This window comes from Corvus hawaiiensis, chromosome 30 (genome assembly GCF_020740725.1).
Source record: "Corvus hawaiiensis isolate bCorHaw1 chromosome 30, bCorHaw1.pri.cur, whole genome shotgun sequence".
In the NCBI taxonomy this organism is placed as follows: Eukaryota; Metazoa; Chordata; class Aves; order Passeriformes; family Corvidae; genus Corvus; species Corvus hawaiiensis.
Window position 1 is genome coordinate 16113694 of NC_063242.1, and position 15700 is coordinate 16129393.

Genomic DNA, 15700 nt, shown 5'->3' on the forward strand with positions numbered 1-15700 from the left:
GCTTTTAGTATTTTCCTTTTTCCCCCAGAAAATAAAAAAAAAACCAGCCAAAAAAACCCCCCACAAACCAAGGGCCGTGGCGGGGTGGCAAGAGGAGCTGATGCCTCGCACAGCTCCTCACCTGCCCCGGCCGCCAGCTCCGCGGGCAAGAGGGTCCCGGAGCTCGCTGCCCACCGCCGCCCCCGCGGGCGCTCCGGGCGGGCGGGCGGGCGGAGGCGGGGCGGCGGCGGCTCCAATGGGGAGGAGGGGGGCGGGCCGAGCCGTGCGGTGCCGAGCCGTGCCGAGCTGTGCCGTGCGGTGCCGAGCCGTGCCGTGCCGGCTGCCGGACTCTGACGGGCGCTGCAGGTGGGAGCCCGGCTCCGCGACGGCACGTAACTTCGCCGGGCCGGGGCTGTCCGCGCCAGCCTTCTTTGTGGAGAGAGGCAGGAACCGCGTCCCTCCCGCGGCGGCGGCAGAGAGCACCTCCCGGGACAGGCTCAGGTGAGGAGCCCCCGCTCCCCTCGCTTCCCCGGCCGCCCTTGCTGCCGCCCTGGCCTGGCTGCGTTCAGCGGGGCCCGCGGGTCGCGATGCGCAGCGGGACCGCCGAGCTGTCCTTGGCTTGAGGTCAGCGGGGAGGGCCGAGGGGCGTGCGCTGCCCCCGCGGGGCGCGCTGCCGCTGCGCATCGCTCCGCGCCGCTGCGCGGGGAGGGAGGGCTGGGGCGGCAGGGCTGCGGCGCGGGGGCGTCTCTTCGCCTCTTTCCATTCCCCTCTCCGCGTTTTTCCTTTTGGCTGTACGGGCTGTCCCGTGACCCCACTCGTCCCCGCCGTGGGTCGTTTCGGGGGTCCCCGGGCAGGGTTTGCCCCCGCTCCGGTGTCGGGGCGGACTTGCTGCCCGCGGTGCGGCGCGGGATGCGCGGCGCCAGGCGGTGCGGTGCGGGAGTGCCGCAGGCGGGGTACGGCTCTTGCCGGACCCTGTCCCTCAGCTGCCCTTCCCGCCTTTCTGCCCTCCGCGGAACGCAGCATCTCCCGCGGAAGATCCGCCTGGGCGCTGGGACGCGGCGGCGCCCGCAAAGTTACGGGCGGTGCGCGGCGGGGGTGGGTTGCGGGGGCGCGGAGGGGCCGTGCTGCGCAAGCCGGAGCGCGGCCAGCGGAGCATCCGCTGGTAAGCCCAGCCGCTGCTGATGGGGCGCTGAAGCTCCTTTTTGGGGCTTGGGGCCAGTCCTGATGAAGCCGCAAGGTTTTGCGGGCGGCGGGGTCGGTGTGGCTTTAGCGTTAAAAATGTTTGATAGTGGAGATTAATGAGGTGTTCCCCACCTCCCCTCCCCCTTTTCTCTACCTTTTCGGATGTTTAAAAAAAAAACCCGAACTGCTCAGCTGGCGACATCTACATTTCTGTAGTAACAGCAATTCATTAGAAAAGTGATAGTAGCAGGAAAATTAAAAGTAGTAGTAATGGAGCCCTGGGGGTGGTTGCAGATAGCGCCGAGGGACTGTAGCCCCCCCGCTCCCCGGCAGTGGACAGCGCCATGGGGGAGCCGGGGGCGTTCGGGAGCCTGTGGGAATGCGGGGGGCTGGGAGCGCAGGGTGCAATGCAGAACTGGAAGCGCCGAAACTCTGCATTTTGTGCATAGTTCAGTGCTGGGTGGCCATTTTTCTAATTTTTTTCTTGTCAGGCTGTTGGACCCCCAAAATGCTCATTTGGGACTTGAAAAAACATCCTGTCAGGCTCCCCAGCCCTTTTGCTAGGGCTGTTTCGATGCCAAATACTTGCATTTTTGTATTCCAAACGGGTGATCCTTGGTCAAGCTTTAAACCACGTTAAGATGCAGCTAACCATTTGTGAGGAGGATCTTTTTCCCCCCTTCTCTCTGGAGTTTGCATGTTTGTTCCTCTGTTATTTCCAGGGAAGGATTTAGTCCCTAGTATGATGGCTGAAATGGTGGCACGCAATTCAGTGTGCTGCCAGATGCTTACCTTCTTTCAGAGTTTGGGATAGGCTCAGGCAGTATTAAAAGCTTGCTAAGAGGATACTGTTATATGGTTTCCTCCATTTTTGGGATCTGTTAGAAGCAGTCTAAAAATACTGGATCATCATCCCTCACACTTGCAACTACAACATTTTCAAAGAACTGTTCTTAGATATGCACTTTTATTTCCCCCTCCCTTTTCTAACCTTGCAAATTATCAGTCCTGGTACTTAATAGAGAGCTACTCTTGTATCCTTGTTCTTGTAACTTGAAGGCATCCCTATTGATTCTGAATTGACCAGTTTTTAACATCAAATCTTCATTATTACACAGGGTTGAGTATTTTAACTTGCTGAAGAGATACTCCCTAATGTTCCTAGAAGCACCCAATGTTTGCCAAGTCCACAAACGTGTGCAGTTCGCACAAATTTGTCCAGAAAATGGCCTTTTCTTTGGCTTCTTTTTCAATTGGGAAACAAATTATCACTACCTCAGTACTACTCCTGTCCTTCCTGCAGCAGCATTTATTTCAGCATATGAAGTTTCTTGAAGTCCCTTGCTCAAATATTGGTTGCACATTACTGCCCAGAACTAGCTTAGGAAGGCACTTTACTATCTCATGCAACCTTATCTGCCATTCCACAACTTCATAACAAACCCATTGGAACATGAAATGACCTTGGAAAGGTATCTTTCAATCTGACACGAAGCATTCTCTTAACGGAGAACAGCACTGCTCCACGAAGAGCTGATGTTTTCAAATTGATGCTTCTAAACTGATTTTATTTATTTTTTTTAAGAGGGAAGGGAGATGGGTGGAATATTGAATTGGAAAGGAAAATATTTTTTTTAAAAACAAACCCACTCAGCTGAAGTTGAAGCACCACTCAGATGAAGAAGGAGGTGTATTAAGAATGTACGTGCAATGGTGACACTTAAGTCTTGGGTGAAAACAAGTCTTTAATTTTAATCAAAGGAAAACAGCATTTCCTCTGCCAGTTCTGATTTGCTCATTCATAAGATCTTCAAAAGCCCAAATTATTAGTAGGGCTAACTGAAATCTGGTTGGGTGTGTTAAATGGAGAAAAGAAGTGGTGAAGTCTGAAGGAAGCTTTACATTTATTTGCATTGTTCTTGACATCATAATGTGATGCTTCTATATGGAAAATATTCCAGGACCCTTTCAGTCCCCAAAATGCTGCTCCTCTGGAAAGGCTGCAAGAGCACTTGAGAATCAGCAGCAGTCAAAGGGGAGTCTTGCAGCTGTTGAGGGAATTAATGGAGGGGGTGCCTGGCCAGTAAGCTAAATGGGATTTTGGCCCGGATGCTGGACTTGCAAAAGGGTGGTGAGTGATTCTGTGCCCATGGTGTCCTTACCTCTCAGGAAGATGGTGCCTCCTGTAGAGCAGTGCTAGGGAGCTCAGGATATGAGTGCCACCTGCTGGGTGATGAGCCACTTTATATCAATTATACATCATTTATACATATGCATGTTGCATTTGTGTTTACATACATATGCAATGTTTATGTATGTGTTTATTTGCATACAGGTGTACAGCTTTTCCACAGGCGTGTTCTCGGGTGAACCTGGGAAACCTTGCTAAGACCTGATGTTTCTCACCTTCTGAGGACTTAGCACAGCTTGTGTTTGGTGACACTCAAATAGCACTTGGGCTTTGTATTTCAGGGGTAAAGGGGAAATTTTGATGCTGCTGACATTTAATGCTGCCTTTGCTTTACTGAAGGCAAGTGGGAATTTTCTGCTGTGTAGCTCATGGCTCGTGGTGTGGTAAACTTTCACAAGCACCTCAATGGTAAGATAGCAGACTGGTGAGGTAGACCTGAAATGGAGGCCCAACAAACCAAATTCAACTTTGTCATGTATCACTTAAATGTAAAATCTTCATGGCACTGCTGATTTAATCTTTTTTTCATCTTAACCCATGTATGTCCGAAAGTTTTATGAGCATCCCATCAGGATATGAAATATTACTTCTCATTTAAATTAACTGAAGATCTATAGAACTTGCAGAACATTGCTGGACTTGTTTTTTTTTCCATTTTAAAGAATATGTTTCTCATATCCACTGTTGAACGTTTGCATAGAAGAGTAAAATTTAAAAGTTTGATTCTGACCTAGAATTGCTACTGGAGGTGACACAATAAATCCAAATCTGGCATCATTCCCAGCAATGGCTTTCCAATTTCCACCAGTGTCCATCTTTCCTAGCCTGCTGGGGCATTGGCTGCAATGCTGTTTGAACACCAGTTTGATTCAGCTGGATACAGAGTGATATCAGTTGCAGCACCAAGGCTTGTAGTTGTTCTGCATAGTACTGTCAGAATTAGGGAAATATGCGTACCCCTGGTTTTTGGGGCTTTGTTGGACAGCTAACTTCATTAAGGCTTTACTGCTTACTTATTTTGTGGTGTGCCAGATGAGTCTTTTACCCTGTCTGTGGGTTAGGAATGAGTCCAAGCTGAACTATAAAAGTTTTCAGGAAACTGTCAAATGCTTTCAGCTGGAAAACCTATATTGATGTACTCTTGTGATAAATGGATAAAATGCTTCACATGGTTTTGAAAGTATATTCCACCACTTGAGATCTGTACTCTCAAGAGTGCATAACAGTCAGGAATGACTTGATGGAGCAAAGAGAAAGTAGTGTAATTGCAGAGTTCATCTTAAAGTGTGATTCTAGCAAAAAAAAAAGACTCCTGCCATATCAAGAGGGATTACAAGACAGGCTTTTGAGGAAGGGGACTCAATAATAATGCATAACTCAAGTTCACTGTCCCCTAAAACATTCACAGTTAATTTGATGCTTGACAAATTGTGATTTCAGTGTCTGGTGAAGAAGCAATTGACCCTAAAATTGCTGCCTGAAGCCGAACCAACGTTTTCAGTTTCATAACCAGCGTCATGCAAAAATAGTATGTGAAGAGGAACAGAGGAAATGCAGAATGTCCCTGTGGTTTTGCTCTTATGTATCTCTTCTCACCCTGACCCAAGAAATTGGCATGTAGTGTAGGCAGTGGATGCTGCTGCAATGCTCAAGGCAATTTACATCTCATTGGTTCATCCATCCCATTACAGCATATCGTGATATTTTCTTTTCCCCCACAAACCTTCTGAGCTGATGATGGAAAGCTGCCCCTTATAACGTGTCAAACTTCAACAACCACCTCTTGTTTTCACTCAGAAATGTATCTGCAGTATTGTCAATGGACATGCTGCTCTCCTGTCCCCTCCCCATTCTAAATAAACCAGTTCAGCAGCTCTCCTGCGTGAATTCTGCCAGTTCTGAGTCATCCATACATTTTTGTTTTGTTCTTTCCTTGTGTTTTTGCACGCCACGTTTCCCGCCATTCCCGCCTACTCAACATCTGCTTTCATGTGACCTCTCATATCCTGATAACATTAATGTTAAGCTTGCTCCATGCCACCATCAAAATCTCACTTTCAGTAATATGAAGTCCCATGTTCAGTCAGGTGACTCATTGGCCTTTGCAGTCCTTGGGAGTACCTTGAAGTCATATCTGCTCCAGTAAAAATGTTCTCCCAGGAATCTCAGCTTCCCTGGCAGAGGTAAAAGACAGGTAATATCTTGAGGGCAATCTGTAACTACAGTCACACTGACAGTAATGGTGCATGGTTGCAGCTCTGGGGAAGGACTGGGGTCCACAAGACTGACAAGAGAAATCAGAAATGAAGGCAAATCTTTTGCAATCTCTTTTCCCTTTCCTCTCCAATATTCTTCACATGAAGGTACTGGAAAGGCTCCTACTGTAAAAACACTCCTACAAAAACAGCAACCAAAAAAAAAAAGTTGTTTTCTAGCAAAGTGGTAAATATGTGAGCAGTCATCTTCCTTTTTCTGCAGCCTTTCATGCTGTCTTATTAATGGGCCGTGAAGGCTGAGGAGGAGCTAACTCATAAGCCATTATCCATGGGGTGGGGGGGAGCTGCAAATTAGTTGCTTGTGACAGTTTACTTTTCTTTTTTGACTCTAACAGATAAATTTGCCTTCATATGGCATGATTTCTGCAGGGATCAAGTAGGAACCACACCAGGGGCTGTGCTGGTGGCTCACTGCTCTCCTGAGTTGCCTTGAGATTTCTGGAGGCGAAAATGCTGCTCTGGCCTCAGGCCCCTTTGCTGTGACCCAGCAGAAGAGCACTGAGTTGTGAGGATGACTGTTCCTGAGAACAGTTGGTTTGGAGAATTTGGATGGTCGAAACACGTGAACTGAGAAGATATATCCCAATCTGTTGGAAGCGACTTTGCAATGGCCTCTGGCCTTTTGGCATCTTGTCAGCCTTGGCCTGGTGGTCAATCTGATGGTCACGGAGCTGCTGGGAGATGATGACAGCATTTCCTTCACTGCCTCCTTTCCTTTTGTCGCAGGCTTCAGCACTCTCCTCGCCTTCTTGTCTGTGCTCAGGACCTTGTGCACTTCCTGAACTTGCACATGCAATTGATTTCTCTAGTCAAAAGAAGAGCATGCCTTTGTCTGCCCTTACATACACACATGCAGTTTGTTTAGGTTAACCCACAGCAATTGGCATTTTGTACCGATCTCTTTGAAGCATTTCCTCTCCAAAGGAATAATAATGAAAAAACCCCAACCAAACAGAAGAGCAAAAAAAAAAAACAAACCCAAACGCTAAATTGGTCGACTGTTTTGGAACAGTTGCCAAAAGAAATCAATGCTGAGCCTGGGAAAGCTGTAAAATTCTTTCTTGGGTTTTTATTAGTAGGAGAGAAGTGACACACACTGGGTTTGGTCACTCAGACACTGTTCAAAGTCCAAATTGAAAAAAACAATTATTTCAGCTTGGGTGTTCTTGACGGCTTGCAGATGTGTGACAGAGTGTAGATGTTCAGCTGTGGGGCAAGCTGCAGGCCCCCTTAATTGCAAAGAATAAATTACCAATCCCCCATCCTTGACTGAGGATTCTGAAGCTGAGCAGTTGCTGTGGTGGCTTTGCCTTACTTCCTTGCCAAATGTTACCTCTCCTCTTCAAGGATTTTAAAATGTCAGCAGAATAAGAGAAAATAATATACCTTTTCCTATGTGTGATATTGCACACCTGTTACTGCCTGATGGGGGAGGTGCAGTAGAAGGTTTGTTTTTTCTTAAATATACATTTTCCCCCCTCACAAAATGTTCCTTATGAGGTCAGTCTTGACAGATCTTTATTAGACTGTAATTATTATTCTTTTATTAACATTGATATTGTGGGGGGTTTTATTTCTTTTTACAGTAAATTGGAGGGTGGGGGGGTTGTTTCTGTTAAGTCCATTTAATGAGTTACCTGAAACTTTTGGGGGTTTTTTGCTTTTACAGAAAGCAGTGGTGTTGTGTTTTGAATCTCAAGAGGTTTTTTTTTTTTTTCTTCTTTTTCCTTTCATTCTCCTACTGATGGCTATGACTGTGCTGAAACCATGGACTTCGCAAACGATGAACGGCTGCCTCCTGGAATATGGATAATCTTGGTGAGTCTGCAAAATGAGTTTCACTTACTTGGGAGTAAGTGAAAGCTTACTTGGGAGAAAGAAGATGAATGTTATGTATTGGAAGTTGTGCTTGATGAAAGCTAAGGCCATGTTTGCAGTGTTGGTTTTGTCAAAGCAACAGGCAAAGCTTACTGAATTTCAACTTATTTTTGATGGAGTGGTTTTTTTTTTTTTTTTCTTATTCTGTTTTATCACTGGCAAAGGTGAAGGAATTAACATGCACTGGATTAATTTGAAATAGTGTCATGTTATGAGATTGAGTGTTATTGCCTTTGTAATAATTTTAAAATTACTTTTCTGTAAGACATACTGTGAAGCAACAGCTTAGAACATTTTAATTTTTCTTTTCTGGCTTATTCAGTTGTTTCTGCAAATAGTTCAGACAGAAGATGATTAATTCATTGGATGGATTTTTTAGAAAAGCACTGTGTCATTCTCCTTACTGCTCCTAATACTGATGTTGCCTGTGGTGTGAACTTTTAAGAGATGATGTGTTGATGGTGTGTTTGCATTAAATATTGTGAACGAATTTTCCATGAAAAGGTCTTCCATCCCAAGTAGTCTCTAGTGAGGTTTCTTTTTTTAAAAATAAAAAAGCACAAAGCTTTGTCATGGTCATACTCTTTCCTTGTGTGCAGGCACCTAACCTGCAGAATATTCATCTGGTGTATCTGCTGTTGCTCCCCGAGGAGGAGGTTTTGGCGTTTTGGGCTTTATTGTCAATAAAGGTGACTGGACAGCTGCACAGAAAACATTTGCTTTGAATTTATCAACTTGGAGATCTGCTCCAGGAGCATGGTTGGAGGTGGTAGTATTTACCCAGTGTTGTCTGGAGGAGTACAAAAGCTGCCTCTGAGCACTGATGGGAGGTGGTTGGCAGCTTAGCAGCCTGGGATTTATCTCTGAGCTATTTAGACCTAGCAGGAGTGACTCGTTACTACTAATAGGTTTAATTAGGGAAAACAACTTGCTTCACCTCTCACTTGTGTGGTGACAACCTCGTTTATGCACAGCCTTAAGTTTCGAGGGACAAGACAAATGTGATTTGGGAGTGGGGTTGGCTGTCTGTCCTCTCCCAGAATGATGCGAGCGTTCCTGGTGTGGTGATGGCCCTATCCTCGGTAAGGTGTGGGAGTGAGCGTAGGGCTGGCTCTGGCTACTTGCTGACAGATTGTGGCTGGGTTTAGCTGTACACACCCCTTCAGGGGGGAGGGGGAAGGTTGACACTGGCTCTCTTTCCCTCTCCTCCTCCTTTTCCAGTCTCTTGAGTGTGCACAGTTTGTGTCACCTGCGTTCTTGCGCTAGTGTAAAGAGCCGGAGACCAAAAGATGGACCTCAAACTTAGGAGTTTCTTATCAGGGACAGATTTAGAGAAAATTTGAGATAAAACCTGGTATTTTGCTTTCGAGCATTTCTGAAGTACTGTTGCTTAATCCTTTTTATTGATCCATAGCTTATGCCGGAAAGCTGTTGCTCAGGGCAATTTCCAGAGTCCTGGAGGATAATGGCATTAATCACATATCATATGACCTTTCAGGCAGCATGAACATGTGTTGCACTGCTGCATTTACCTTCTCTCTTAGTTCTGGTTTGTTGCAGTGGGGATCCTGCAACACGCATATATCAAACCAGGAGTCCCGTGGAAAGGAAATATCTATGGACAGATTCTTGATAGCTGTTTCAGAGATGTTTATTTCTCCAGCCGCATGGCCGGGGCTCTGCCGAGGAACTGTTCCAGTCACCGGACCAAGGGTCCTTCTGCCCGCGCAGGGAACACAAACCAACCAATGGGAACGAGGCTGAGCAGGGGCAGGGAAACCCCGTGTCTGTGCCCTCAGGGCCCCTCTCCCAGGGCTCCATGGCAGGGGAGGGACCCCAACACCTCACCCGTTTTATTTTAATAAAAGGAGAATGAAAACAACTGGATAAACATAACAAGAACAGTTTCAAAACAAAACAAGCCACCCTCCTGAGTCTTTAAATGTCCAAACAGATTCTGTGGAACATCTTAGGGCTGACAGAAGGGAGACAGAACTCTCTGAGCATGCTTTATGGGGAAACTGAGGCAGGAGAGGGTTTAACTTCTTCCCTCCCCCTTTTCATCCCCCACTCGGCATTGGAAAGGGATTTTTGGGGACACAATTGGCAAAAGCATGGTTTTGTGAGGGAAACCATGGATGAAAAAACGGATTGGGAATACACTGGGGGTAATAGGACATAGGGTAAAAGGGAAAGGTGGGATTAGGAAAGGGAGACTGTAGGGGGGGCTTACAATGGAGATATTGTCTAACATGACTACGATTTTTTGCATATATACTGCCTTTTACAGAAACACCATCAGGCCCAGTGACCTGCGATGCTTGTAACCCTTTTCTCCCTAGTACAATATTAAATTCCACCACCTCTCCATCTCCCAAGCTTGGGATCCATTTTTCAGGGTTATTCTTTTTAATAGCAGTTCTATGCACGAATATGTCTTGCTGGTTGTCACACCTTGTTATAAAACCATAATTTTGCTTAACATTATACCATTTTACTATCCCTAAGGTCTTAGTTACTACGATCTTTTCCTTTTTCCGAGTGGCTGCTGTTTTCTGTCTCGCTGCGTCTTTGCTCTCTCCTTTGGTCGCTCCCGTGTTGGAATTGTCGGGGCTGCTGGTGCCTGCGCGCTCTTCCCGGGGTCGCGTTCGGGGCTGCGCGGGCCAGGCCGGGCCGCGCCGCTCAGTTCTCCGTGCGTCGCCTCCTCTGGTCGCAGCTTCGCTGCCGATGCCGGGCGCTGCACCCACGTCTCGGCCGGGCCCCCGAGCGACGACTCCCCCGCGCCCCGCTCCAGCGCGCGTCTCGGCTGGGCGCGGCTCCGTTCCACCGCCATCGCCGCCAGCCGCTGCCCGCGTGCCGCCCCTCTCGGCCGGGCGTTCACGGGGCTCGCTCCACCACGCGCTGCGCAGGACCGGGCAGGCACCGCCGGGTCCCGCCGCTCCCCGCTCCGCCACCGACACTGCGGCTCGCGTGGCTCCGCCCGCGCGCGGGAACTGCCTCGCTGCTGCTCGCAGAGCGCTCTGCGCACGTGGCCTGGGCCGCACGGTCCCTGCGCCAGGATTCCCTTCGCCAGGACACAGCTGACATTGCTCAACAGTCTCGGTAACTAAATAATATTCACGAAAATATTCTTCCATCGGCATATATTTTGACTCCAGTATTAACTGTGTCCAAACGGTTTTCCAAAAGCCCTTGGTAAGAATTAAATCCCAAGAAACATAGAAAAAGTTCTTAAACAACCATGCCAGGAAGTGTTTCAGTTCTTTTTGAGCTTGAATCAAGCTAAAATTTACAAATCGTTGTTCAAGAATCATTTTAAGTTTAAGATAAATGTCCATATGCGGCTCTGAGAGCCAAGAGTCTTCCCACGGTTCCTCCATAGTTTAGATATGGAATAGCAAAGCAAAACCAAGAAGAGGAATCCAAAGTTTCCAGGGTTTACTCACACAAATCAGTCGCTTAGGGATCGGGGATCGTTCTGCTCTCAAATCTCCACCATTTGTTGAAGTGGGGATCCTGCAACACGCATATATCAAACCAGGAGTCCCGTGGAAAGGAAATATCTATGGACAGACAGATTCTTGCTAGCTGTTTCAGAGATGTTTATTTCTCCAGCCGCATGGCCGGAGCTCTGCCCAGGAACTGTCCCAGTCACGGGACCAAGGGTCCTTCTGCCCGCGCAGGGAACACAAACCAACCAATGGGAACGAGGCTGAGCAGGGGCAGGGAAACCCCGTGTCTGTGCCCTCAGGGCCCCTCTCCCAGGGCTACACGGCGGGGGAGGGACCCCAACACTGGTTATGTCTCTTACTCCTCAGCTGCATGGCTTAGAAGAGCAGTTAAGAAGCCTTCTGCATGACTGGTACTGGGTGATTTGGTAACTGAGTAGCAGTAAGGTCTGTAAGGTGACTGCTGCTGTGGATTGTTGTCCTTTGATGTGCTAAGGAACCTTGAGGAGCCTGAAAAAGTAATAGCTTCTGGGCCCAGGAAGCAATGCATATTTACTGTGATGGACACACGGCTCAAAACTCTTTGAGTCTGAAAACTAGCAGAGTGCATTCCTCATAGCTTTGCTCCAGCATGTATCTTGCTTTTTTGGCCTATTTTGTAATCTACATGAATAATTGGCTCTCATGTTGCACCTATATAAAGAGATGCTTCTTCGATATCTGGAAATGCAGTAATGAGTGCTGAAGTGCTGCCATCACCATGGCACATCAGGGAAAGTTTGATGTGATCACATGGGTGAGCATTTCCACCCAAGTTTTATTCTTAGATTTGTTTTTCACTTTCACTCTGATTTGGTTATATTTGAATTTTTGGCAAATGCTGTTAGCAAAGTTAAAATCTGAAACAGCAATCTAAATCACAGAGCAAAGTGTACTTTGCATAAACAGATAAATAGCAGAGCTGAAAGTATAAGGAGTGATTTCTTTTCACTAAAAGAGTGACATCATTCCAAGCTCATCTCAGTGGTGGAAGGCCAAGAGACAGTGGATACCAGTTGAAATGAGAGAAGTTCACACTGGTTACAAGGGTAAAATGTTTTCTGTCTGAGGACAGACAGCTGCATAGGGGCACAGGTTGCCTGGGGAGGCTGTGCAGTCTCCATCCTTGGGAGATTTCAGGACCTGACTGAACAAAGCCCTGAGCTGGATCTCACCGCTGGCCCTACTCGGAGCAGAAGCCTGGACCAGAGACCTTGTGGGGTCCCTCCTAGCTGAATTATCTTGTGATCCATTAAAAACCACTTGAATTTAGAGGGATTTTTATGCTGGGAAAAAGAGTAAAGCTGGAATCATTAAGTGTCATGGTCATGGAGGGTGTTGTGGTAACAGCAAGCTGGTGGTGGCTGCTGTAAGATGAAAAGGGATGTAGCATCTGGGCAGGCTCATTCTGGAGGGCTGTCTGGGGCTGTCTGTGAGCGTTCATTGCTTTTGGTTTTTAATTGAGCAAAGCAATTAAAACCTGGCACTTGCTGCTTCTGAAGAAGCTGTATGCGGTTTGTTTTATGCCAATGGTAGCTGTATAACTAGTCTCTAAAATTTTGGAAATAATCAGTTGACTTTTGTTTATATTGGTTAACACACCACTTACCTTGTGTGAGGAGACTTCAGGAGAAGTAAATTCTTCATGCAGAATATTTCCAGTCTTTCAGGGGTTTTTTGTTTAGTGGGTTTTGGTTTTTTTTTTTTTTAGTGATTGATATGTGGCTATTTGCAGTCTTTCAAAAATTGTGTGGGAGTGCAAATAGGAGGTGGATGAAAATCTGTGGGATGATCGGACTGCACGTGAGCCAGCTCCCCAAGGTGATGTAGGTGCTCATGGGTGGTTATGTGAACCTAAACAGTGCTTCTGTAGAGGGAGAGAAGAAAGAAGCAGTTAAGGTACTGACACAACCTTGCAGGATGAAAGAGGTGAATCTGTAAAGAGGAGTGTGGATATGTCAGAGGACCAAAGCACTGCTAATGGTTTACACAACCCTCCAAGTGTGTTTGTCTCTGTGCTTTCAGGAAGATGGCTTGCAACATTGGAGTTAGTCTGGCAAACACTTGAAAGTAAACAGAAAATGTACAAAATGCGCTGTAAGTGGGATATGCTTTGTGAATGTGCAATTGAATGAACTTAAGTGTTTACCCAATCTCAGTTCTTCTGTTATATTTCTGGTTTTGGTTTTTTGCTTGATTTTTGTTTCTCCTGGAAGGGCATTAGTTTAACTTGCAGATTGACTTTTCTCCTTTGTGTTTGGAGGCAATACAGGTGAATATGGAAAGCAACAGTTAGTAGCTCCAAATGGGATTTAAAAAGTTTTTGCTTATTTTTGCACTTTTTTAACCACTATTCCATCTGCTTCCACCCACATACTTAGTGAGCTGTCATTCTTGTCAGTCGTGCCCCAGCTGCGATGGCATGTGGTTTAGTGGGTGAGCTCCCAGCAAGGCCAGAGTTTTGTCCCTTCCATGTTCTGGGGCTGAAAGCCATCAGGATTATTGCTGTGGGAAACTGGAAGCTTTATATTTTAGGCTTAACTTTACCTTGTTTGTAGGTATGCTGCTCCATGTGTCTGCACAGTGTCTGTTTTCAGAGTTACATTTGTGTAACTGTAGTGGCTTTGTGTCCACTTTCCCTCCAGCATCAGATACCACACTGGGTAATTTGCCTTTTCTTTTAATTTCTTTTATACTTATGCAAAACCTTTGTATTTGTTCTTCTCTGTTTTTTTCACATAGCTGGTTATTTTCAGCTGTTGCATGGATAATAGTGCTGATGAACAACTATTTATTCTGACACATAAAAGCATAGCCGTAAAGAAAATGAAGCAGGGAAAATTACAGTGGCAAAGGTTCCTAAATTATAGTTGTATAGGAAGACTGTGATAAGGAAGTAGTTAAACATTACTATTTAGTCAAACCTACAACTGGAGCTGGTATTTCAATTGTCTCCTCCTTTTGCTGACACTTAATTTGTGTGGTTGGTGAGATACACTTCCTGCTAATAAAGTCCCTGTTTTATTGAACCAGAAGCTCATGGAAGTACATGGGTGTGTTCTCCCAGATGGTTTTAGATCAAGTGTCAAACAATTGCTAATTATTTTCAGATTTCGTTGTAAAGGAAATGTTAGGTGCTTGCTATTAGGTGCTTACCCACTGTCAAAAAAAACCCAAAAAAAACCCAAAACCAAGACACCAATCAGTCTTCCCATCTGGGAGCAGATACATGTCCAGTTTAGATATACTGGAAGGCAAACATAATGTAATAGGACTGAACCAGGATATTCACAGACTGAAGTATTAATGTTTGAGCTGGCTGTGTGCTTGCTACAGCTGCAAAGCCCATTGCTTTTATGGCTGCAGTATGTTTGCTCACAAGCCCCAGCTCTGACAAACAGATGTGATCATCGTCTTGTGCGTGCTCTTTGTGGGGTCGAGCGGTCACTTGTCAGCGTGATGGTGAGCACAGCCACGATCTCCTAGCAGCAGGTCTCACGTTTGAGGAGCTTTGCTTGGTTTGAGAGCATCCCAACAGTAACCTGCAAGACCCCAAAGACCAGCTTTCATCCATGAGGATGTGGGACAAAGAAAATGTGCTATGTAGGCCTTTCTCAGAAATAAGGAATGAGTAGGGCCCTTTAGGGAAAAAGAAAACTTCCACTGATCATCACAGACACTGTATTTTCCCTTCTGGAAATAGCCATTAGGATCTGTGTTGGTGGTAGGTAATAACTTCCCTTTGTCTCTCCTCCCAGCCAGTTCATAAAATGCCCTAAGGTAAGCTGGGTTGCTGTGGTTAATTTTGTTTGAGCAGGATGGATAACTGTTTGTGAGCAAAAGGTAGTTTTCAGTGGTAAAGATAACTGCCTTTGTGCTTATCTTAACCTTGATGAAGCTATTACCGTGGGTTTGTTAGAAAAAGAGTGAGGTGAAGGCAGTGGCCTGGACTGAGCAAAGGTTAAAGCAATCAGTGATAGCCTGGCTGTCAGCAGAATTGCATTGCTGGGGAGTGGGTCTGAGGCTTTGCACAACTTTATTGTCTGCTTGGCTTCCAGCTGTTCCTGCAAGCATGTCCTTTCACAAGCTAAGGAAGGGCCAAGGGTTGTCTGCCTGCAATTTCTGCCTGCCCTTTGCATTGGGAGACCAGTCCAGAGTGGGGCCAAAATACTGCAGAACTGGCAGTTGTTTGTGGTGGAGCCTGCGATAAATGGAGTTATCCGGGATCCGTGAGGCTGCTCAGTTTGGATCTTGGCAACTTGGTTCTATATTTTTCTTTTCCTTTCTCACCAGAATAGTTGTACCGAGGTTTGGTGTTGTTGCATTCCTATTTTTAACACCAAAGCTCACTTATCTCTAGTTGAGTGTGTGGTATGTTTCATTTGAGAGAGGCGGCATTTTAGCAAACGTCACAAATGAGCCTTCTTGCTAGAGCTGATTCGAACCAACTGGAAAAGGATTCTTCCTATTTAATTTTAATTTATGTGTGCAAAATTTTCATATAGTCGGAATCAGTACAGTTTATTGTCAAAATGAAGTGATGTCAGACCTGGCCATAGTTCTCTCAACCCAGCGTTATGTTTGTCATATGGTATTACAAAAGTCCACGTGTGCCTAATTTATTTCAAGTATTGTGGGTGTTGTACACCAAACTAATATATCTGTAGAGGAGTAAAAATTCCTTTGCAGTTGCCTGGTATTAAAGA

At 46.1% G+C, this 15700-nt stretch overlaps 1 protein-coding gene across 23 annotated transcripts in view; it reads left to right on the plus strand.

Annotated features, from left to right (window-relative positions):
• The first annotated feature begins 273 nt into the window (after window positions 1-273).
• The window catches only part of EPB41L3 (erythrocyte membrane protein band 4.1 like 3), a 151813-nt gene continuing 136386 nt past the window's right edge, over window positions 274-15700 (plus strand). For 22 of the 23 annotated variants that reach the window (XM_048289122.1, XM_048289128.1, XM_048289131.1 and 19 more), the window contains exon 1: window positions 7008-7074. In XM_048289122.1, coding sequence (XP_048145079.1) covers window positions 7023-7074 — 52 coding nt within the window. In that variant the 5' untranslated portion in view covers window positions 7008-7022. Of the gene's footprint in view, window positions 481-7007; window positions 7075-15700 lie in introns of those variants that run through there. The other variant, XM_048289132.1, reaches the window with a different exon arrangement.